At 33.9% G+C, this 25,395-nt stretch overlaps 1 protein-coding gene across 6 annotated transcripts in view; it reads right to left on the reverse strand.

Moving 5' to 3' along the window:
• Positions 1-2,090: 2,090 nt before the first annotated feature.
• The window catches only part of LOC144450724 (inactive dipeptidyl peptidase 10-like), a 242,786-nt gene continuing 219,481 nt past the window's right edge, over positions 2,091-25,395 (reverse strand). For all 6 annotated transcript variants that reach the window (XM_078141405.1, XM_078141404.1, XM_078141408.1 and 3 more), the window contains 12 exons: positions 17,923-18,175; positions 16,846-17,008; positions 16,367-16,471; positions 14,322-14,461; positions 12,253-12,612; positions 11,541-11,735; positions 10,618-10,672; positions 9,824-9,923; positions 8,671-8,729; positions 8,431-8,503; positions 7,769-7,842; positions 2,091-6,773 (listed from right to left, as the gene is read on the reverse strand). In XM_078141405.1, coding sequence (XP_077997531.1) covers positions 6,669-6,773; positions 7,769-7,842; positions 8,431-8,503; positions 8,671-8,729; positions 9,824-9,923; positions 10,618-10,672; positions 11,541-11,735; positions 12,253-12,612; positions 14,322-14,461; positions 16,367-16,471; positions 16,846-17,008; positions 17,923-18,175 — 1,682 coding nt within the window. In that variant the 3' untranslated portion in view covers positions 2,091-6,668. The remainder of the gene's footprint in view (positions 6,774-7,768; positions 7,843-8,430; positions 8,504-8,670; positions 8,730-9,823; positions 9,924-10,617; positions 10,673-11,540; positions 11,736-12,252; positions 12,613-14,321; positions 14,462-16,366; positions 16,472-16,845; positions 17,009-17,922; positions 18,176-25,395) is intronic.

The following is a 25,395-nucleotide window of genomic DNA, read 5'->3' on the forward strand; positions in this document are numbered from 1 at the left end:
AAAGCACATGACTAGACATTGAATAGTAATATGAATTTTATGAATACAAACATTGATTTTTTAGCATGAAAATACAAGTTACAGTGAAGTAAAGCACTTTCTCTGTGTGCTACACTTGTTTATAGCATTTATATCAAGTGTGAAAGTATACTGTTTCAATTGGTTTATTTACAAGCCTAGCATGTGGCTTTTATAATGTGGTCAATTAGCAAATGAAAAAATATACTTTTACACTCTTTCTTGATATAAATGCTATAAACAAATATAGCACATAGAGAAATTAAAGTGCTTTACTTCAGTGTAATGGTTGTAACAATTTTCGGAATTCAAATGTACCGATGAGCACTGTAAATTTATAAATTTATACAAATGTGATTTTATGCATGAAAATGTGTTTTATTAAATATTGCAACACATATATGCCCTGATAAGAGTCACTATTATCTACACATGTCCTCGTATAGGTGTTACATTGCAGTATTTGTACTTCGGTTAGTACGCCATGGCCATATGGTACTTGTATGTAAAAATCGCACACCCTCTGAGTTCGAGTCTCATCAGTCCCCGTCTAGCGTCTCACTCTCACTGTCTCAGTCTATGATACTACATTGGTACAATGGTAGTCCTGCTTGTTGCTTGTGTACGGACGCATGATACAGTAGCAGAAGCGAGTAACAATGTCAGAATCGAGTCCCGATTTTATTTAATACTCTGTCTGCAGGCAGTAGTTAAGTCTGTGGTTTAGAAAATTAGTGACTTACCTGAAAATATCGACTGTACATGTGAAAATACTGTTCATCAGTGGAGCAGCTCACGCATATATAGATAGTTACGCCTATAAATTTCGATTTATATTATAATATATTGTGATTGGATTGTATTTTTACTCGGGGCGGATTCCAGGTATTGCGACGTGATCAGATATTCCAAGAATTCAAAGCAAAAGCTACATGAAGTTTAAGTGAGCGTGTCCACGTCCTTCATGGAGATCGTCTGCTCATCCCAGATATGGGTGTATTTTTGAGCGCCAAAATACCCTGATGAAAATTGTATTTTCGACGAGAAAATAAGTGTATGTTATCTCGATATAATTATGTAGCCTGAAGTGGCATAGAGAATGGAATACAACTGTTGAGGGCGGCATTGATTCACCAGGGCTAGGGGCGCATATATTCGATCATTCGAAACATGATTGTGATTAATCTGACGTCATTTCTCGAAATGAGGTTGTAAACAAAACGTTCAATCACAATCATGATTACTTACATGTAAACATTTTAAAAAGGTTTCGTACATTTCCTATAAATGAAATGATTTTACATCGTCAAAATTATTATACTGATAACAAAATACCAATCTGACCGAACACAATTTATTTACATATAAATGTTTTTCGTCACGGGCGCGCAATCCCCCATATGATTACGTTGTCCGCCATCTTGTAATCACGGCAATCATGGTTTGGGGCATGATTACTATGATTACCAATCATGATTGTGATTGGTATTTATCAAACGCAAAATCATGATTGTGATTGATAAATCATAATCATGATTGTGCAAATCGAACGCGCCCCAGAGCAGTGTACCGAAATGGCCCAGCTATTTCGTTCATTTGTTTTCACTGTCATAATATTAATAATTATTATAAGTACATGTACAATCTTACTGCTCGAGGTAATTTTTCCGGTAATAACGGAGAGCCGAAAAACGAAAAACAAATGGACAGTTTATACCCAAGAAGCACAGTACTTGTTAGTTTGGGTTGAGCAAAAAACAAAAGCCTGCATATAATTCACCAGAGAGGGCGGTAATCATTTCTTTGAATCTATAACAAAGTTGAGACTTGAGATTTTTTTTTAATTTTGGTTTTACTTGTTATCATGCTCTGACTTTCAATGTAAAGTTTGACCACTAGGAGTGCTGTTCACTCAACCAAGTTCACTGATTGCATAGACCTACTCTGTGTACGAAGAAACCATTCACATCAGCTGTCGCACACACACACACACACTGCAGACAAGACTCCAGACAAATTATTTTTTTTTTAATTCAAGAGAATATATTTCATCAGTTTCTTTTTGTTTTCGTGAAATTTACAAACTTCAAAAGAAATGTGAAATATTTGGGGATAGTGTACAACAATGGGTCAAAAAAAGACAAGACTTTAAAATATCTACATAATTATGAAGCTGTGCTTGTTTCATAATGTTTTACATCTCTCAAACCACGAGCAAAAAATCAGCATCTTAAACAAATGCAATAAATAGTGTATGTACAAAAAAAACAACAAATAAATGTATTATTTAGGCATGTTCCAGAAATTGTGCACAATTTTTGGTTTAACTATAAAGTTACCATGTCATGAAAGCCTCATCTGTATAAATTAATATTCATGATAAGTTGGACCAATGGGCACACACTTAATCTGCATAAATAAATATTCATGATCAGATTGACCAATGAGCGTACTGGCTGCAGTTATGCATATGGAAGTTGTGTTGTAAGATCCAATTGAAGGCCTTGGTGCAGTGAAGCAAACTATTTTTTCGAAGGAACGATAAACTATTCAGATTTCTAATTAATCATGCAATTTCACAATATGGAAATATTTTGTGATATTTGGACATTTTCATATAAAATGTATCTTCTGATAACAGAAGTGTCAGTAGATGAAGAGTAAATGTGGTAATACCTAGCCACTGTTGATAACACACTGCAGTACCATACTATAATGAACAGACATGTCAAAAACATAAACCAGACTAAACATATATTCAGATTCACATTATGAATCACAATCTGATTCAGAATATTATTATGATTAAGAATCTGATTCAGAATATTATTTATATTCAGAATCACATTTGTTCAAAATTGTGTTATGATTCAGGTTCAATTCAGTGCAAAACTTGTACAGTAAGTTTTCAACCATGGCGATGCTTTGTGATGGTAAATATGCAAACCCCATATTTAGAAAATATTTTAATGTTTCTAAAATCTAGGTATGATAACCTTTGGTGTACATAAATCACTACCTGTCAATCATTCAGAGCCCCCCCTAACCAACTGTTTCATTATAATATGGCTGCAGTGCATATGATAAAGTCACAAATATCTGTGGAGTATGACAAAAATGGAACTACTACTAGCTAGACAACTTTTGATGTTAACAAACAGCGGTAAAAATACCAGACGCACTACAGTGCAAGAATTTCAAATTTTTCCAAAAGGCAATAAATTATCTTACAATTCAAAAATTGCTGATATGGAAAACATCAGCACACTAGGGAGCCCTTTGCCCACATTTGTTAATATTTTGTCTTAAGTTTGATTAATTCCACAGGAACTGTAGCTATAAGCTAACTTTGTTGGTGAAATTCCAAAATATGAGCAACTTTTAATATACGATAAAATCAAACACTTCTCACTTCAATTTAGTCTGTAAGGTACATGTCAGTATCAAGCTGTGCCTTCGCTGGCATTATCCAAGTAGATTTGACTCTACTGAGCTGTCCAATATCCTGCACAGTGCAACCAGATTTGGTTGCAGCCAATCAAATATCATTATGATGTAAAAGATTTTATCAAGTATGAACAAATAACAAGTACCGGGTATCGCCATAACAACACAGTCATTCTTATCACCAGAAGCAGAAACTATTCTGAATGTTATATTTTAATCTACATTACAACTTCTTTTTGAAATTGTAATCATAAGTTTAAATCTGTTGGTCTTGCAGGCACAAACCCATGACGTAGTACAGATGTGAGTGATAGCTGATAGTGTGGCACGAACGTTGTATCTTACAGACAAGTAATAACAGATGCGAGTGATAGCGTGGCACTAACGTCGTATCTTACAGACCAACATCAACAAGAAAAGGTAACCTATATTGTTGTAGCTGATACTTATAATTTGTGAAATTGTTATGGAAGCAGGCACTTTGTTCAAAAGATTTTCAAAATTGTGCAAAAAAGTATGATAAGAAAGATGGAGACTATTATAAATGACTGTTGACACAATCAGCATACAACCCAGATCTGTGTTGTATGTAAAGTGTAGTCTATGCAACATAATTATAACTGAAACAGCCTTTAGTTTTTCCCTTTGACAATGTCGCTCAGTTAGTGCCAGGGCACTGACTTATTGAGTTTGTAGTATTTTTTTTTTGAGACTGTCATTGCAACATTGTATTACTACAGGTCATAACATTTTATACTTTAGTCAAAACAAGATATCAAATCTCTATTCATGATCTGTTTACCAAACACCTCAACCTTGCAGAGGTTGGGTAAACTTATATTAGTGAACGCAATGAGAGTGATACACTGTAACTTACTTGTTGATACATGTGAAAACTATTTTCAATAACGGTTCCACTAAGTGGTTTACTCAAAGGGGAAAATGACAATGGTTCAATTATAACGATGTTGCGTAGACTACACTTTCAACACAACCCCAATCTTGGTTGTATGGTAAGCCCCATTTTGTTAACTTCTGAATCAAAGGCAAAAATGATGTTGGACCCCATCCAGATCTTGATATTCCATTTGAAGTTCTTCAATATCATCTGAACAGACGTACACCGCTTACTTACTTACAACACGTAACAAGGGACTGTGCTTATAAAATTCATATTCAAAAACACAACACAATTTGCGGAAATGTTCAGTGAGCAAGCAATCAAACTTAGACAAAATCTATCAATTTAACATCTTTATAATAACCAGTCCACTATATCTCACATTTGTGGTTATTTAAGGCAAGCTGAACCATTTTATTTTGCAATTTTTTAAAAGCATTTAAAAGTTTTGTTTCAACCATCTAGCTCATTGCATGACTAATGCATGTAATGTTGAAAATTTACCTGAAATGTTCCCAAAATTAGTGACACTACAACTTGTGTTCAAAACTTTAGGCGGGAAAGTGTTTTGACAGAAGTGCTTCATCATTTCCATTTTTCCAAGCACATGTATATGTAGCATTAATGAAAACAAAGAAATTCTCCATATCACCATATCACCAACATATTTACAACCTTGTTCTCACTTTATTATAATGTTTCTTACAGATTGTCATAAAATTTAGAGTCTTTCTCAAAAAAATATTTCCTTTTGATTCAAAAGAGATTAAAAAAACTGGTAAATGTGTAGAAGGAGAAAGACTAACCTAACCTTTGTCTAAAAACAACACTTCCTCCATGTTTATGATAATTCAAAATGGGAATAATTATTTTTAGTGACGTTTGATTGGGCAGGACAATCAGGCCATAACTTAGAATTTGCATATCAAAGATATGCAACACAGGAAAAGGTCACGTTGTCATTGCATTGCAAATGTTCTTATCTTAGAAATTGAATACATGGATGAAAACGAGGCTATGCAAATCACCTGAGATTTGCATAACATTGCAATATTGCCCTAGAGGTCACCAAGTAGTAACCTTTGAACTGTGTTTATGGTAATGAAATTCAAAAATGGTGACGTTTTTTTGAAAATCTGCCACTTGAATTATCATGAACATGTATAGCTTACTTTCTATATATTAACACAGGATTTCATTGAAATTTATCCCAAAAAAGGATAAGACAAGTTCATTTTAAACTACTTATACTCTCTTAATGTTCAAAACTCTCTTAATTTAAATATTCACAAAAATCCTCATATACAGCAAATAACAATAATCTTACATCTTATCTCAAACATTTACATTTTTTAAGCAAAAAAATTCATCCACGTTGATACAATTTAAATAACAATGGAAGTCTGCATAATACTGTACAAAAATTTACCACGAGTACCCCTAACTCCACAATCATAATACATGCCAATGCTAAGCAGCATAGGCAGCCTCTTGTTCCTTTTTTTTTACTTCGGCATTTTCAATAAATAGCACCATGTTAGGAAAGTTAATTCAAACTTTAATACAGGTAACACGGCAAGACAAGACAATAAGTATATCTTTTATGTTAATTTCACAACTATACTAAGTCAACAGAATAATTCTTATTGTTTTTTCATTACCTTGTTCAAGCCAAGCTACTAGGTTTTGAAACAAAAGTTACAATTTTGACTGTGTTACCAAAATTTGTGTTCTATGTAGTATGTTCGGTTGTTAAGGTCCACCCCAAATGGTTTTACATCATTTTGATGTGGTTATATACCAAAATATTGACTTCGTTATAATTTGTGTGTATTACATCACCACTATATGTGTATATGTCGGTTCTGCAGTCCAACTTCTTTATTTGATAAATTTCCATCCATAAATTAAGTAAAAGTCTACATGCTTGGCTTGCACAAAGTATGATCACATCATTCCCACATCTCTTCCCGTCATTTAGTTAGGAAAAAACATTAACATAAGGACACAAAATACTAGCAAAAGTAACCAGACTCTTTATGGCATTCATGTTTTTCACAGCTGAAAGCAGCAAGATATCTAGAAATGGTACGAAATGAACTAGCTCTGGTTACCCTTTTTCTGACTCTACATAGTACAAGAAATCCTAGTACGGTAAAAAAGGTGAAATGGAAAACACAAAAACGTAAGTGAAAAAATAAACTTTGTTTTTTTTTTTACTCTAAGCGAGTCACAATTGCATACAGTTTGTCATATGCAAATTAGGTGGCTGTTAATGATCATGTAGTTAGGGGGTCTGTGGCTAGTCTTTGAGATTGAGGCACTCCTGGAGATGATTGGTTAGTAGCCTATATAGATGTTTTCTTGTATGTTGTCCTGACAAATCATGTGCTTTGTCTGTGTAGAACTGAAAAAAAACGATAAATAATTTGTTAGGCATAAAAAGTATCTAAATCTGCGCGACATTGCTGGGACTAATGTGTAGATTTTAGATAATATTCAAAGCCCTATCACGCAGCAAATATATTACGCCAGATGTTAAATTTAAATATTCATAAAGTATATAAAGGTAAAAGCAGGGCAATCGAAGACACGTTGTCATTCCGGAAGTGTATATTATTTAGGGGCGAGATCAATAGTTCAATGTAGGATAAAAAATAAAATAATTTCTTTTACTTTGGGGTGGGGGTTTGTTGAACCATTTTATTAGTCATCTGACAAAATCGACTTTATTTTTAGATGTTTTGTACCCCTAAATACAAATATTTCTTTGAGAAATGGAAGAATTTTTGCCATAGTAAATGCATGTCATTAAATTAAAGTAAAGTGTCAACAAAAGAACTATTTTTATTCACTACATACTGATTTGAAATCGATTGTGCTATCTTTGAAACAATTTTGGCCAATTTAGTTAGAAGGGGTGTCTAAGGCCTAACAAGTTTAAGAATTTAGTTTTTTAAACTATTTATCTTGCCCCTTTAGTTAGCTAATCCATCAAGAGGCATCTCCTTTGTTTCCCCACCCTTCTAGAACGATAGTGAATACTTCAACAATATTCTTGACAATTATTTCAACAAAGTAAAGCAGTGTGTGTGTGTGGTTATTAATTTAAGTGGCACAAGCTGAGTTTATAAGGTTTTTACTCTTAAGTGAAAATACTTTGAATTCACTTAAACTATTTTAGTATAATGTGTTCTGGCATTGTTAGAACTGTTGACTGCATAGTATGGAGTTTCTGTACGTATAATAAACTCCGTCATCGGATCAGGCTTGTGAGTTCGGTCAATTGCAAGTGATAGTTAAAGATACTTTGACATTCTTTTCAATGGAGAAAGAAATATACCTCAAAAACTTATAAACTCATAGTTTGTACCCCTTTAAACTGTTAACAAATATACTCACCTGCATTTTAAAATCTACTTCATATTCTATGAGTGCTTTCATTAAATTTGCACTATGTTGAAAATGTACATTATCTGAAAAAAACAATACAAAATATAAAGTATGTCTTTAATTTCTAAAATGCTTCTTCTATGTTAAAGACTCAAAGGCATACATGAGTAAAATTTGCAATTCAAAATGTACATTGTAAATGATGATTTGTACTCAACAATTGTGGCCCTCACTTCATTGCTTCTGAACAACACCCCCTAGTGCCCAAACTATGTATTCTTTTGTTTTGTTTTCCATAAGGCGCCATCAATAAAATCTTTGTTGGCAGATTTAGAAAACACAAACATTTTGTTTTGCTCAAAATTTCCATGCAAGGCCATATTTCTAAATAGTTGTTTAAGACAATAACACTGCAGCTTTTATCATTTATCATAATATATTTCACCAGAGAAGTGAATTTTTTCGGTAGGTTTTGGGGAAATTTAAGGAGCCAAACTGGTATTCCATTCATTATTAGGTTGACTCCATATACCCAACATACAAATTTGTCACACGACTTATTGGGGCAAAATAAATTTGACCTGCAACCCCCTCAAATATGGTGTAGTCCATTCATGCTTGGATCATTTCATTTTAGAGGAGGGGTGAATCAAGATCTAATATACACTTACCATCAGCTAATCCATGGACTAAGAGAAAACTTTTATCTACAAAATTCTCTGCTTTAGCTGAAACATTGGCATGCTGTAGAAAAAAACAACAACATCTTAAGTACAATTTATGTCAAGTGTAAAAAACTTTATCACTTGTGTGAAATATCACCCACACACGTGTAAGGTAGATTTGACTTTAAAATTACTGGATACTAATTCTGTTCACCTTTTATTATACCTCTTATAACTTCTACTTACCATGTATGCAAGTTCATTTTCTTCAGGATAATGCATATATCTCTCTGTGTATGCAGAATCTGCAAAAATTAGAAAAAAAATACAACTATAATTCCTGGTTACTAAAATCATTTTTGAAACTTCATTTCCATATAAAACCATCAGCAAGAGTATTCTCAGTACCTGCAATAGCATTTTACCTCATGTTGGAGTGTCGACTTATTTTCAAGCGCACCTAAATTTTGTATAGTATAAAAAAATAAATGTTAAGCGGAAGTTATGGTGTCAACCAGGAAATCGAATGTTCCTTATTTTTATGATGCACTAAGGGAGTAATATTCTATTTCAGGTACAGAGAATTAAACAACATATATATTAATTTTTAAATTTCAATGTTCATGATTCTTTAGGTATTATATATATTTTTCTTCTTGTATGTCATCAAAGTATTAGTCACAGCTAATGTTAGGCCTCTCAAAAGTTAATACATATTTTGTTGTCCTCCCCTCTTGATCATAGATATCTGTTGTACATAGTATGGTGTGTGTTAGCATGAATCACATCTAAAGTTTTCATTTGTGTATACAATGTTTAGTTTTGCCCGACAATTATCACTTCTGATTGTTAGGTGTGCAATAGAGCAATGGGACATTTTGAAGTTTTCAAAACCTGGAAAGCGAGCTATCGGCAAACTAAGATAGACACAAAGTAAAACTATTGTTATTGTATGAGTTGATAGCAATGCCTAATCACTTTGTAATTAAGATATACACGAATAAGGTTGAACTTGCCCTCAGAGACTGTAAATGTAATTACATCAATGTCCATATAATTTCTCAAAAGCAAAAACTGTTTTGAACAATCTATATGTTCTAATTATGTAATTACCTGTACCAAGATTTACAAAATTCTTGACATATAAATTATCATGAACCTTCTTGATTGTACAATTAAACTTGCAAAGATTTGACCACATACTGTTCTCACAATATTTATCAAGTAAATTTCCTATATAGATGCCTAATTTTGCATAATAGTAAATGTTTAACTTTGTGTCTGTGTTAGCTAGCTAATAGTTGACTTGGTGTCAAAAGTATTATTCTTGCAGTTTTTACCATAAACTACTGTGGGCATCCCCCTCTAGAAACAACCACAATGAAGAAATCAAACTTACCATAATATCTCCAATCTGTTACTGGTGCAACAGCCATGGCACATGTAAAGGTATCCCCACCGTTTGCTAACGCCATGGCAGATGCAAAACCTCCGTACGACTGCAACAAAACCATAACACTTTTTCATTTTAGAAATTTTCACAAATAATCAAATTATAGTATTTAGTTTGCCAGTACTGGTGTCCCATTGTAATATTTGGGTTGGAAATGCTTCAAAATGATATTGCAACCCGGGAAAGTAAACAAATGAATTGTAGAATACTTCATGTACTCTCGTGCTCTGCTCTGCCAAGGGTTATTTATGCTATAATCCAATTCATTTGTTTACTTTCCCTCCATCAATGTTTCAATCTTGGCCAGTTGTATATTTATGGAAATGTGAAAAGTTAGAAAAGTTTACATATATAATGATCATATCTGAATAAATTATATTTCAGCATGTCATCTTCTGTTTTTGTGTAAACAGCCAGTCAAGTTTTTTCCTGGTCACACCCCTTAGGTAACAGACAGGCAAAGTGAATATTTTTCTCTTTTTTCTCTAAGAATTGAACACTTCAGTGAAAACCTGGATTACAAAAAAGTTGCGCTAAACAACCAAATTAACAAATTTTCAAATGCCTGGCTGAGATTAATTATTCATACGCAATGAACATAATTATGGTATGTCTACCACACGAGGGCGCCAGCAAGTCTGCTTTATGTAATAGATGGACTACGAAATTTGGTTTGTTTTCTAATTTTCAATTTTGTTTCGACACAATGATTTCTATATTTCATAGCAATTAATACTTACCCAACCCCATATAGCTGCTCTCTTGTTATCAATATATTTCAAATCTTTAATATGACTGAAATAAAGCACAAAAATATGGAACCATTAAAATGAAGACTAATTTTAATAGTAATACATAGTCCAGTTTATAGTTTGTGTGCATCCAATGGTGCTTGATGCTTTCAGAGCCATTAAATAGAATAAATGGTGCAATAAAAAATACTGTGTTTCTGATAACCCTGACCGATCCAAAAATTTTTAATTTGAAAACAAAAACAAAAGAAATTATTTGTCTTCCTGACCTTCATGCATGTCAGTTTTGTGGTCAAAGCAATATTTTTCAAATATAAAAATTATTAAAGAGATAAATAAATTCCTGCCATGTTATCGGAAAAACTTGGGCATATCAGACATAACAAGTCCCAGTTCTGATTTCTAGTTTTCAATGACACTAATGACCTGACAAAAAATAATAGCGCCCTCTATGACCAGATGGTGTTGTTGACTTCCCCTCATCAGAAAGAGATTGATTACAGAGCAATGTCTGTCCCTGAATACGGGACAAGGAGGTAGAATTACTGGTAACAACGCCCTCTATGTTCACAGAACTGTTGACAATACTACTATACTATAGTACTGTCCAGAGGGCGTTGTTACCAGTAATTCTCGTGCTGCCCACAACTTACCACAAACAAGCCAGGCTGAACATGTTGAAACAAATAGTACGGTATTTTAATACCCTGGTCATTGTATGTCATGATGTGTCTACATCAAAATGTTCCAAATCAACACAATTTTGTCATTTAAAAAAATCAATTATGCTAAGAAGTATTAAGTCAATTGACTTGTAGTGACAAGGCCCCTTAGGTCATGCGTATTTTCCTTGGCCGAACGAAGCAAAATAGTGGGGAATAAGTCAACAGGAAGAAAAATAAGAAACTTACTTAGCACCTGTCACCTGGTCTTCTATATCAACTGACCCTAGTTGTTTGTATACTTCAAACATAAACTTGTCACCATAGAAACCGGCTCCCCTTCCATCAATGCTGGCCACAATGACATTATACTGACTTGATAAATAAGCAGGCCAACCCAGGGAGTATATTTCTTGCACTTTTTGTGTTCCTGGTCCACCATAACTATCGGGGAAGGGAAGGTGAGAAGTTAGTAATAATAATATTTATCGATATGGCTGCCACTGACTGTTAAAGTGGTCATATAGAGATGACAAATGGGTAATTCTTTTGGATTTTGAATTCTTATTAATATTCTGGTAATTGAGATAGACACAAAGTAAAACTATTGTCACAACATGTTGATACAACAGCGATAAGCTATCAAATGAATGTTGGTTTAATTATAGACTCAGTAGGGAGTTCAAGTTTCATAAACTTGCAGTGCTGTTTTGGGACTTCCAATGTTTACATTATCTTCATCACAGGGTGATGAGAACCGCTATCACCCACTTGTGTAATCTACCACACTGAAGGCTGGATTACTAGTGTCGAAAAACTAAGTTTTCCTTCAAAAATAAAAAGTGAAACAGCATCGACCAAATCCGTGTTTGTAACTCAATAAATGACAAAAAAAAGCTAAAAAGTGTGTAAAAAGTTTACAAACAATAACAAATATTTTGCACTTCATCAAATTACTTACACATCAATAAGCAACGGATGTTTCCTGGCATTATCCATCTTAGCTGGCAGCGTCAACTCGGCATACATTCCCGGATTTTCGTACCCCTCTGTGGGAATCTCAAGATATATCTTCTTGGGCACAGCTTTACCTTCTAATTTCTGAGCCAGTTTAGAATTATCTTCAAACACATATAGTAGTGCAAAGTCCTCAGAGCTGTGGAGCGTAGACTGGGGTAAATCTGGTCCAAGGCAGTTTAAGGCATAAAATTTTGTTGTTTTACTGAACAAAGGTTGTAGAAAAGAACAATTTCTATTTGTCACATTACAGCTCATACAATGCCTCTCATATTCACCTTCGTTGTTACTATCCAGGTCCACGCTGGAAAAAAATGAAAGAAAGATTTATTCACTAATGTGTAAAAACATTCATCATTTTTAGAAATTAATCTTTATAGTAAACTGATATGTTTAACCGTTTAAAGATTTAGGGTGTATAAAGTTACAGAAACCAAGTCATTAAAGGGGGACACCACTCCAGGAAGAATAGCACCCCTAGTGGTCAAACTATAAAATCTTTTGTTTTTCTGTTGAACCACGAATAGTCATTATTCTGATGTTTCTCTGAAATTCCAAGTAATTGTAGGTGACGTACAATCATGAAATGATTCCAGAACCCATCGTTTATGAAAATTCCCCTCATTTTATAAGCTTTGATACACATAAAACCCACTATTTTAAAACTATACTAGTATTGTAAGTGTATGGCTCTTTCTCATGATGCAGCAAAATGTCCAAGCAATAAAGGTGCAAAATCAATTTGTTTCTCTGAAATTGCAAGTAATTGTAGAACCTATACTTTATGTAAATGTCTTTATTTCCTGGAGTGGTGTATCCCTTTAAAAGACAGACAAAGTGTGTGAAATACACAGCGCCCTCAAGTTATACACACTAGTCATTGTAGATGAATTCTGACAGAGAATGGAAAGTAATGTGTCCTTGTCATTCTAGATGAATTAACCATTTATTTTGTAATTAAAGTAAACCTGAAGATCCCAGGAGATGCAACTATTTCCTCATTAAACTTACAACCACGGAATCATTAAATTAACAACACAAACTGATGCCTGGGTTATTGACATTTTGTACTATACATTTCCATGTACTAGATCCCTTGAGGGACATCATCTGACCAATTTATGTGACTATGTACTCTGTTAGCTAGGTCATTATAAGTGTACTTGAACAAACAGGTGGCTACTCAAAAAGGATGAACATTGGGGATACCCTTTCAAAGATAAACGGTTCAACAAAACTGTCGTTTGTTAACATTTTCACTTTCATCTCAAGTTGCTCACAAAAAAAGGTTACTTTAAAAATATGAAATTGTCAGATTTTTGTTTCGATGATAAATGGTTAACCACAGCTGTTGTCAGTTGACAATTTGGCGGTTGTAACTGCTCAAAAATGAAAGTTGGGGATTTTTATTTGTGATAATCACTTTAATACAACTGATATTTTACAAAATTAGTCTTTTTACTCTGTGATAGCCAATACTCAGGAAATGTTTGTCCCACACCACAGATTTTTTGTTAAAAAAAGTTCTGTTGCCTTTTCTCCAGAACATTCTTTGAAGAACCATACTGATTATTTACGTGTTTACTACACCAGGGATGTATATGAAGCTAAGGACTGGTAGCTGGAAAAAAACAATACTCCAAATTTTCTTGCCAGCTTTTTTTCTGCAAATTTGTGATGCAAATTCTTTATTAACCACTGTTTATTCATGGGTCTCCCTTGTCGATATCACTACTTATTTTTCTTCTAGTTTCACCTGCTACTTTTAAAATTACCTACAACCCTGCTACATGTTGACCTTTACTTATTTATTTACAGGAAGCTGAGCTGGATCATGAAACAAGACAAAGGAAGACCCACTGAAGTGTATCAATAGTTGATTCCTCGATGTGACCTTTCACCTTTTAACACGACCTCTTGAACAGTCTAAAAACTTGACAACATAAACTCGCGACTAAACCTGACATTATTTTTTACCAAATAATTTTGATACATTTTGAAAGAAATACTTACTACCACAGATGTCTGGACCTTGGAGATGGCATTTCAGTACTGGTAAAATAAACTCTTTTTAAGTCTTCGTCAGCTCCCAGAATATCATCAACGTCCCACGTACCATCAGTTACAAAGTCCACTGAGCCTCCCCCACTTCCCTGCAAAACATAGCCACACCAACCTATTAATGACTATACTTTGGTATCTTCTATTGTCAAGGAAGATTCCATTTTAGAGAAAAGGTAGGGACGAATACCTTTAAAACCACATTCATCTTAGGGAAACTATGGCTGTCGTCCTTCCAAAATCTACCACAATATAAAGTCATTGAAACTACAACAACAGAGTCACATAGTGTTTTTATTATGGGGAGAGGGAAAGTAAAATCTTCCCTCCTTCTTGAGGTATTTTATGGGGCTCTTAAATCAAAATTACGGTACACAACCTGAAAATGTAATATGCCAAAATCTGATTTCCCACTTCTATTTTGTTCCATAACTTTTATAATGATTGCAAAATCATGCAATTGTTGAGAAAGTGGGAAAATCACTGATCACTGTCGTAAACGTATTCAATGTAATGATGTATGGGTAACTACATGTATATGTGTATGTCAGTTTTACTTCAAGAATACACTCCTTCCTCGCGTTAGTTTCCCAACATTAGCAAAAAAACTGAATCAATTTTGAGAATGTGGGAAATCATCTTGTGGAAAAAATCACTGAAAAAAGGGCAATCTTAGTGAAGTTATTTGCAAAATTTATGAAGTTCTAAAAGTACCCTAAATTTAGTGAAAAAACCAGAATCAATTTTGAGAGTGTGGATAAACACTTTATGGAAAAAACCACTGAATAGTTTTGTAAATTTATTCACGTTGTCAATTAACTGATTGTGAGGAACTGGCAGATGTTGCTGATAAAATGTTGATACGTGATTATGGTAGATTTATTGTCTTTATTACGTGTTTGCTAGGGGCTAGGGAAACTTCCGTGTGACTGACTGACTGACTGACTGATGAAAGTTATCTGATTCTTGCACACATCAATGACGCCTGAAATAGTATGGATGTCAGACAGATCGTTGCACCATCCATCCATAAACTGACAGAGTGTGAAAGTGACTCTGATGGAGGTTAAAGGCAATCATGAAAAGGTAGTGTTGCAAATGATTGTGAGATGCTGAATCTGATGACTTGTATGGGGCAATCGTGCTACGGTGCATACACCAGAAGTGATTGAAGACGATGTTTATCCCCGAGGAGGGAAAAGCATGTAAAGCTAGACACGGACTCAGAGTCAGTTCTAACTGATGAATCATCCAAAGTGTAAAAGGTGAGCTGGAACGATCGACCATTTTCAGAACTTTGCTCAAGGGATCAACTTGTCAGGTTTGATGAAGAAAAAAGTCGATGGGATATTTTTTTCTCCTTTGTGATCATTTTAGTTGCGTCAGGCTAAGCGGCCTGGCTTGTTTTGTAATGCATTCTTGATCAGACAGGAACTGTTATCACCTGTGATGATGTTGACTTTGCCCCTTAGGGTCAGGGACAATATGTCATAACATTTCATCACAAATGAATATTCACAGACAAAAATGCATTTCTATTCTGGTACACGTTTGATCTATTAAGGGAACAGTCTGTAACTTTATGGTCTTTGTGGTTACTTTAGTTTAAAGGGACACAGTCTGTAACTTTATGGTCTTTGGTGGTTACTTTTGTTTAAAGGGACACAGTCTGTAACTTTATGGTCTTTGGTGGTTACTTTTGTTTAAAGGGGCACAGTCTGTAACTTTGTGGTCTCTGGTGATTACCTTTGTTTAAAGGGACACAGTCTGTAGTGGTTACTTTTGCTTAAAGGGAAACAGTCTATAACTTGATGGTTTTTAGTGGTGTTTACTTTTGTTTATGGGCCAACTGTCTGTACCTTTCTGGTAGGTACATTTGTTTGATATTGGTGAATCTTTAGCCTATTATAATTCAAGTGACTAATCTATGTTGAATGTTGCGCTGTAAATACTGAATTGTGTATTTTCTCAAGACTGTTCATTTGATGTCAACTTACAGGTGCTGTAATCTTTGCCAGGTGCTTGAAATCTCCCTTATTGCCCTGTTTCCGTGGCAACTTGGTGAAATATTCTCCTCCACTCTGTGTGAATACTGGTGGATGCTGTGAATAACAAGATTTACAAATTCAGTAAAAAAGTCAAGAGTTGCAACAAAATCTTAATTAGTTTTCTCTCTTTGAACCTTGTTGGTAAATTTGCACTCTCGTTCTAACGTTGTCTATTTGACAATGAAGAATACCATAAATAATTCACAATTTGTCAATCACTTTGTATGCAAATCACCCTATCTAAATCACATCATATGCAAATCACTATATATGTAAATCACTAAACATATGTAAATCACTACATATGCAAATGATTATCAACAGCAGATCAACGGTTACATGTAGAAATAGAAATATTGCCTTTCCAATCTTAAGGACAAACACAAACACCTTATTATGACATCATAGGGTTAAAGCTCATTGCTTACCAATAGAAGCCAACCATGTGACATTTCATACTCAAAATTTTGGGAACAGGATCCAGTATCTGCTTGACATAGCACAACAATGGAATGTGTCTGTAGTCTGTTGGACCAGACCACTGCAAAGCGGTTGTTGTCTGGCCATGACAATGCCATGAAATAGTGATCCCTGTGGTGCAAAAAAAAATTTGACAATTAATTATAAATGGATAACACAAAATTTTCCAAACAGGTATAAAATAGTGTTTGAGCAATTTACTGATCAATAATTATGTGCCCCTCAGTATGGCTCAGCCACCCCCTAACATAATGGCAAGCTCCAGGTCATGGCACATGTGTACAATACGCTACGACCATTACACTAATGTACAGGAAACACATCACGAATAGATAAATGTAATAAATCTGGGATTAGGGAAGGATTTTTTTCTAAATGCACTGTAATATAAATATTAAATTATTCTGGCCCTCACTTTGGTTGGCAAGCTGCTTCCAAACATAATGGTACTATTAAATTGTACTGATACTTATCATTTCAAAACCCAGAATTTTGCATTTTTTTTTGTGATATAAAGTCTTTACTAATTAATACTGACGGAACACATTGATAATTGTTTGATCTTGTCAGGACCTGTCTATTCTATCCTGAGATTCATACATTTTAGTAGTTCGTAAGACGCACACAAGCTTCGTATATATATAGTCTAGATGCTGTCCGTGGCTTCCAATTTCTTCTCGCATACAGCTCAACGAGGTCCCAAGATGAAATTTCAAATTTCAAATTCACACGAAGTCATTAACATCATGCCTTTGTTAATCAATCACAGAATTATGCCTGGTGATACGATAGACTTCATTGGGGCAGTGACATAATGTCCAAATATGGTATATTTATCATATCAGGGTACTATTTATAGTTGTTCTGTCATTCTAACAGCTGGAGGTTTACTCATTTGCATGAACAACCTTTGGTCCATGACTTTTCATTGAGCTAGACGGGTTGAAGAGAGCTCTTGAGATTGGAAGTCACATATAGCATCTAGACTAAGTATAGTAGATACGTTATAATTATTTCAAACTTACTGATCTGCTAGTTCATCTGGTGGGTACACTGGTAAAATTGTTTTAAGTTTTGTGTTGTATATTGACAGTGCAACTATTGGATTATTTGCAGCACCAGCTTTTGGGTATGGGATGTCCACTACGTCGGCGTAAACTTTATAGTCGTACTTCATGTAATTGGCCTCTCGTACATCGGTGTCATTGAATGTAAGAAAACAAAAGTAGGCACCATCAGATGACCACCATATGGCATTGTTTGTACTCAATATCTCCTCTGAAAGAAAAAGGACATTTGAAGAAATTTAGTAACCTCGGCAACTATTGGCATGAAGACAGCAATTTTTTCATTGACAAATTATCTTGGTAACTTAGCATACAGACATTATGTTTGCACATTGTTGGCATGGAAACAACATTTTTATTGGAAATTATATAGAGATGGCAATTTTCATTGACACATAACCTTGGCACCTCCTGGCAGATAATTTAGATATTGCAAAAGAGAAACTTGTCTGAAAATCGTTTGATCAAAATATGTATTTTTCCAAATGTTTGCCACATTTTAGATTTATGTTACGCTGAAATTGTTAAAAACAGTTGCTATGAACGTGGAAACATCATCAATGACAAAATTTAAAGTTTGGGCAAAAAGTGAGTTTTAGTATGTGATATAAAAAAGTATCTGAGCAAGTTTACAATACAAACATGACTGGAATTTTGAACTAATTTGCACCTTGGCAGGGTTTTTATTTTGGAGTAAAATCAAGAATGAAAAATTTGTCACTGACACCATAGGTGATTTGACGGGCATAGTATAAGGGCCCACAGGCTGATGGTGTACCTAGCACTGGGTAGTTTTCAACATTCAATTAGTGTTCTTCACAACTTCACTAGAATTGTCAGGTTTGACGTATGTGTGAATGTTATAGCCATAAGTCATGTCAGAACTGGTAATTTACTTCATGGCTTTCTTGTCAGTTTTTAAATTGCAAGGCTGGCGGGAAAATGCTAAATCTAGTCTTTGATGTTCTCTGGAATGAGTTGGAGTACTTTGTTGAATATGTGGTCTTTCAGTAAATCCTTTTCTGAACAAACCTACACAACGACATAAATACCTGTATGTATTATTTCATGTATCAGAAAGGGGAACTGTTCCGTTCTTATCCCTATTTTATTTTAAGTCTATATATACATCCACACTACGGAGGATAAATATGGCCTACCGCCACCTAACAAGAGAATTACTGAAAACCTATATTATAGCTAGTATGAGAAATTTAAATTTGTAATTTTTGCACACATTGACTCTGGTACACAACCAATTATGTACAGAATACATTTTAATCATTATATGTTTTCATTAATTCTCAGCAAAAGAAGCAAAAGTTTGTCGTTTGCAAAAAAAAAAAAAAAATTCAAGGTTTGCAATATTTTCATTTGAGTCTGTTCCTGAACAAAAATCCCTGGGTTGATTAAACAGAAACTTAATCCTATGATTTCAATTTATTTCAACTTCTGAGGTGGAATTTGACACAGACAAGGAGTACTTGCTTAGAAAAGTCAACTTTTTATAGTATTCATGGCTAATGTTTCCCACATATATGTAGTCATGATTGTTGAATGCTCAGAGTGGCTGGCTCGGAATCTGCAGGTTGCAGGTTCAAGCCTGGCCGCCATAATTCATTTCTGAATGGCTAGGTCCTTGGGCAAGATTTCAACCATTCTTGTGCCTCAGTCAACCTAGCTGTATAATTAGGGACCTGGTAGGATAGAGGTTGCAATGTGAATACTTAATTCTATGTGCTTAGAGAGGTTGCAATGGATTGTATGCTCCCTGGGGAGATGAGAAAGTGCCAGGGGTAATAATTGTAAAGCACTTTCAGCACAGTTAAATAAACATCAACATTTACTATTATAAAATTCACAAGCTATTTACAACAACTATCATACCAAAATTGATACAGAAAGTTCCACAAAGGTTACAGTTGAATATCAAACACAAAATAAAAAAAATGTTGGCTAACTTTCCTGATACATGCATCTGTGAATATGTGACGAGGGTTCATGACTGGAAACCTGAGGCGTTTTACAGACGTCTTTCTCAGTGCAATATCATGAATTTTTCATCATGGCATAGATCGTGCATCTTTTAACAAAACCTATAATTTCCTGATCGATTATAGCTGCCTTTAATCATCCACTGAGTGGTAAGGTGGAGTTGCAACTTCATCAGCGTTCCTTGAGGCTACACATTATTCGTGCAATCTATTTGTTCCATTCATCAATACCCGGGCAGTTTCTAATTATCTCTACTGTTGTTAACACAATTGTACTTTCAATTACATGTCTTCAACCAAACTGGTGTGTAGATGTCGTACCGCAGCCAAAATTACACCAATTCATGACTGAACAAGCATCTCTTTAGTGTACAGGTTCAATTTGATGCAGTAATTTTCATGGTACAAACTTGTACCTGTACAAAAAATGATACCGTTTACCAGAAAGTAAACATCACGACACGGAATAATTTGGCTTGTACAATGACAATCAGAGACAATTTCTTTTTCTGAAGGAAATATGATATGATGTTAGCTATTTATCTATCAATTTTCTGCAGTTATGACAAAAATATCTAAAATAAACATTTTGATAATGTAATGCAGTACAGCTATGATTTGCAAACTGCTGACTACAAATTGTATAGTCGGCGAGTCCCTGAGTTTTGCAGTGTAATTTGAAGACAAAATTATTCAAAATGTTAGATTCTGATAAATGTGACATTTGACTTTGTCTTATGACAAACTACAGCAAATGTTTAACAATTATTGACAAAAATCATCTAAATTTTACATTTTGATAAATGTGCTTTGTACAGTCATATATAATCAAGAATTTCATTATTCTAGTTTAAAGTAACTGCAGTTTAATTTTACAACAAATGATTTTATCTGTCGGTAAATGTACTTATATAGACATTTGACTTTTAACAATAAAGTACAGACCAAGAACTTAATTTATAGTCTAAAATTTGAAATTATAATTCAAAGTTTAATTTTACAAAAAAATCATGTAAAATGTATTTTATATTACGATAAATGTTGTATGATTTTGACTTACATACCAAATTCTTTGTAGTTTGAGCTGAAGATTCACTGCCAAAGTTTACATGATAAATATGCATATGGTCTAACTTATGGTTTTGATTTTTAATAAATTAATTACAGTTTTTAATAATCTAATTACAAAATCACCCCGATTTACTTTTAGCAGACTACAGATCAAGAACTTTGTAGTCCTGGTTTGATTTCATTGAAATCACTCCCATGAGATAAAAAAATTGTGTTTTATAACTTTAAACAAAAATTAACAAATTTTGAATTTGTACATTTTCTGTTCCTGAATAGTTTCCACTGAGAGCCTTCAGTGCATGTTCATTAAAAATAAAATTCATCTTTTATTGCTTAAAGTTTGAAATGGTTTTTTAAAATCCTCGCATGTACACCAGTATGGAGTACGTTTAAATTTATAGAATCCATGAAATATTGACGATTACGTCTTCAGGTTAAATGATGAAAATTTTAGACGATGTAGTCATTATAGAGACAAAGCAAAGCAGGCCGGAGTCAGCAAGTCTAGCTCTCCTAGTATATAAAGCCTTTGGTCTGTTTTTCGAAGTGATGTTAATGATGTACAATTGATATACCCCTACTGGTAATTCTTGCCTAAGACTTTAAATACATGTAACAATGCCAATAAGGTCAGTTATCGAATGAACTTTTACATGATTTCTGCAGATAAATTTTTTTTCCAGGTTTTAGTTGTGCAAACAAAAGTCACTTAAAAATCATATTTTGTAGTTTCAAAATGTTGATATTTTAGATTGTTTATGTGACAAATATGCCAATAAAATCAGTTGTCAAATGAACTATTACCATGATTTTGGTGGTTAAAATACATTTTGTATATCGTATTTCAGGCTATAATAGTTCAAACAACAGTGACTTAAATTTATACTTTTGAAATTTGTTGCACGGCTATGTGAAGAATTAAAGCTTTTACAACTCCTAAACATCAGGGTTTAGTTGGTTTATGTGTGATTCTGAAATCTTAGTCTGCAACACTTTTGATGGGCGTGATGAAATAGAGTATTCAAAGCAACAAATGTCTTCTAATTACTTGGCAAAGGAGATCTTAAAAAATCTCACCCTTTTTGTGTTTTTGTAACCTCATGTGGAACAATTACAGTCCTGATGAAAATAAATTCCTGGCAGCAGTTGCTTTACAATGAAATGGTGGAGGAGATTTCATAAAAGTATTTTTTTCTCTCTAGATTTCTGGAAACTCTTGTGGAACAATTTACAATCTCAGAAAACCGTGTTCTAGGCAATGGCTGTTTAACAATAACATGGTAGAGGAGATATTTTATAAAGAATCTTATCTTTTTCCATGTATCTACAAACTTCCTGTCGTACATGCTGGATGGTTTGGATGAAATGGTTTTCTTAGCAGCTCTTGACTAAGCTTGTTGTTACTAATTATCCCTCGTCTGTAAAAGCTAACAGCTTTTTTTCTTGACAAACTTATCTCAGCACTTAGGTAGACATAGCAATTAAGATCACCTGGTTTGCCCTCACCTTAATGTACTTTAAGATTTCTGACGACACAGAAATTAAAACTTGACACTTTTTGCTCCTTTACCTATAAAACCTTTACACTCCTGAAGAGACAGCATTAAAACTACTTCTGTTCTTTCCCCACTACTAAGAACAACTTGGATAATTGTAACATTGTGCAAGTCTGTCTCATTACATGCAACCAGTTTAGTACACTGTCTTGTTAACTATTGTGAGACACTTGAAATTCTGGTCCGTCAAAACTATCATAATACAACCAGCTTTAAGGTGTGTGACAACAAATTCAAAAGGGAAGCACTTGACATCGTGTTTGTTGAAATTTTAGTCACAATTAAAACCAATTTATGCACTTATGCAAGACAAAACTTTAGAATGAGGATGTTTAAAAAACTGATGTTGCTGCTGAAATTTTGTCACGCCAATTAAATCTTTGAGCAGATCAAAATATCTGCTGAGGGGAAGAATGTTGAAAGCATTTAATACTCTGTTACAAACACAGTATGACAGAATCATGTTTTGATATTCTGAGCTTAAAATGGATTTCTAAAGTTTTGGACTGATCAACTATTACAAAGTTTTATTCTTAAATCTTAACAAGAAAGCAATATTTTGAATCATTCAAGATTTGTCAATAAACATGAAATATCTAGACATGTAATCAAAGAGAGCACCATCTGTTTTGTTTAGTTTACATTTATTAAAATTGAAATTGAAGTCGAAGATTTTGGGATATTATGTAACTATCCAGGGAGGACTTCTTATCAAGGGAAATATTTTAATCTACCTAATTGAGGACTTCCCTGGGCATCAAGCAAAAATATTGTCATTCTGAAGTGAAAAGATCTGTACTTTTGATATATATACTGCATTGAGTATTGTACATCCATGGAGACAATTTTAACACCTAATTTTCAATTTATGGTCGAAAAAAATTGCATGAATTTCATTAATTCTTGAGTTGATCAGTAACCTGACTTTAATTAGATTTCAAGATTTCAGAGAGATATTACAGGGAACGTTTTCAACACAAGGTGTGATTGAAAAATTCAATTTCCTTGCAATTTTTTTTTTGAGTGGGTTCTCGCTTACAAAACTGTAGCTATCATACCCTTCGATGCATCCTAGCTGTACGGGCAAATTACTTGTGACTTTGGGGGAAAATTCTTATCACCGTTTTCTACTCAGAACCCTAGAAATTGAGGAGATATTTATCTTTATTCATTTGAATTCGTCGGTTAGCATTAAAAGAAGCCGCTTCATTACCTGTTCTAGCCAGGAGGAAAATAGATTTATTTTGAGGATTCCAAAAAAAAAGGCCACCTACTAAACGACTGCTATTGTATTACTTATGGGGCTTATGTATCAACCTACAGCTCTTATTTGTTGATACCTACAGCTGTGTTGGCTGACATATTGGATTTTTATAACAACAGAAGACGTTTCCTTTCCAACTTTGGATTCTCCAGAATTGGTATTTGAACAACACAAGCTTCGACGCTACAGAACTAAATTACATATTATTAGACTTTTACATTACAGGATAGATATTTGCATAACACAAGCTTTGGCATTACAAAACTGATATTTGAATAATGCAAGCTTTGATGTCAAGAATAAAACATGCCAAAAATTGACAGCTGTGCAAAAACTACTGGGTAGTTGAAATCGATTTTGGAGGTAGAACTGATATTTGATTTACATAAACTTTGATGTTATGAACAAATATTTGCATAACACTATCTTTGGCACTACAGTATTGATATTTGAATGACACAAGATATTGAACAGCTGATTGCAAATTGAATCATGCACTGTCATGTCTACTGCTAACTTATTCTGACAGAGCTCACTTCTCATAGTTTGCTAAACCCATCTCTGTCTCTGAAGAAACACAAAAATTTAGAAATGACCACATTTCAGTGAAGAAGAAAGGCTCAATATTTGTTCCTTATTTTTCACATTTTTCAAACAAGACAGACATATTTTAATAACTCAATTTTGATAAGTGGTCTATTTATTCCGTATTCAGAGGCCATCGGCCCAAAGATACAATATACCAATATTACAGTAAAGCAGTATTGAAAAGGCAATGAAACTGTTACATAACACTGTTAACTTCTTTATGTAGTTTCATGGCATGAAATAAGAATACTGCGAGACGTTGTAGTGTATCTACATTGTTAGAAGAAAGTAAATCGACAAAGTTCTGTACAGACGGAGGATCAAAGTAAAATCTAGAAATATATTTTTCCCTATAATGATTGAAAAATGAACATACTAATAAAAAATGATATTCGTCTTCGACTTCATTTGAATCGCACAATAAACATATTCTCTGGTTTCTTTCAATGCCGTGTTTTCTGTCTGTCTCTATGCGCAGGAAATGTGACGAACAGCGAAACCTAGCAAGCATTTGCCTATGACTAGAAATGTTGATTGACCGTAAGTATCTTTCCGGCTCCAAAGAAAATTTGTACTCACGATACAAAGACAACTTATCAAGGGAACACACTTCACTGTACCATTGGGAAAACAAAACCTTTCTGAATTTCTCGACAAATATAAACAAAAACTTATCAACATTTCTCACTGTTTGAGATTCCCAAAACTCATGTAGATTACAAGTAAATAAAAGGTTCTTTATGTCATTTACCCAAGTTTTCCTGGCTCTTTCCCCGGATTCTTCAATAATGTATAACATATTGTAACATTTCTTCGGATATCTATATGATGGCATGTTCAAAATTTTAGCCCAATATTTCATACAACGCTTGGCAGTATACAAGAAAACTGGGTAACGACCGCATTCGCCTAATACTGTTACATTTGGTGCATTAGTGGAAACTCCTAGAAATGTACG

This window comes from Glandiceps talaboti, chromosome 20 (genome assembly GCF_964340395.1).
Source record: "Glandiceps talaboti chromosome 20, keGlaTala1.1, whole genome shotgun sequence".
Lineage (NCBI taxonomy): Eukaryota > Metazoa > Hemichordata > Enteropneusta > Spengelidae > Glandiceps > Glandiceps talaboti.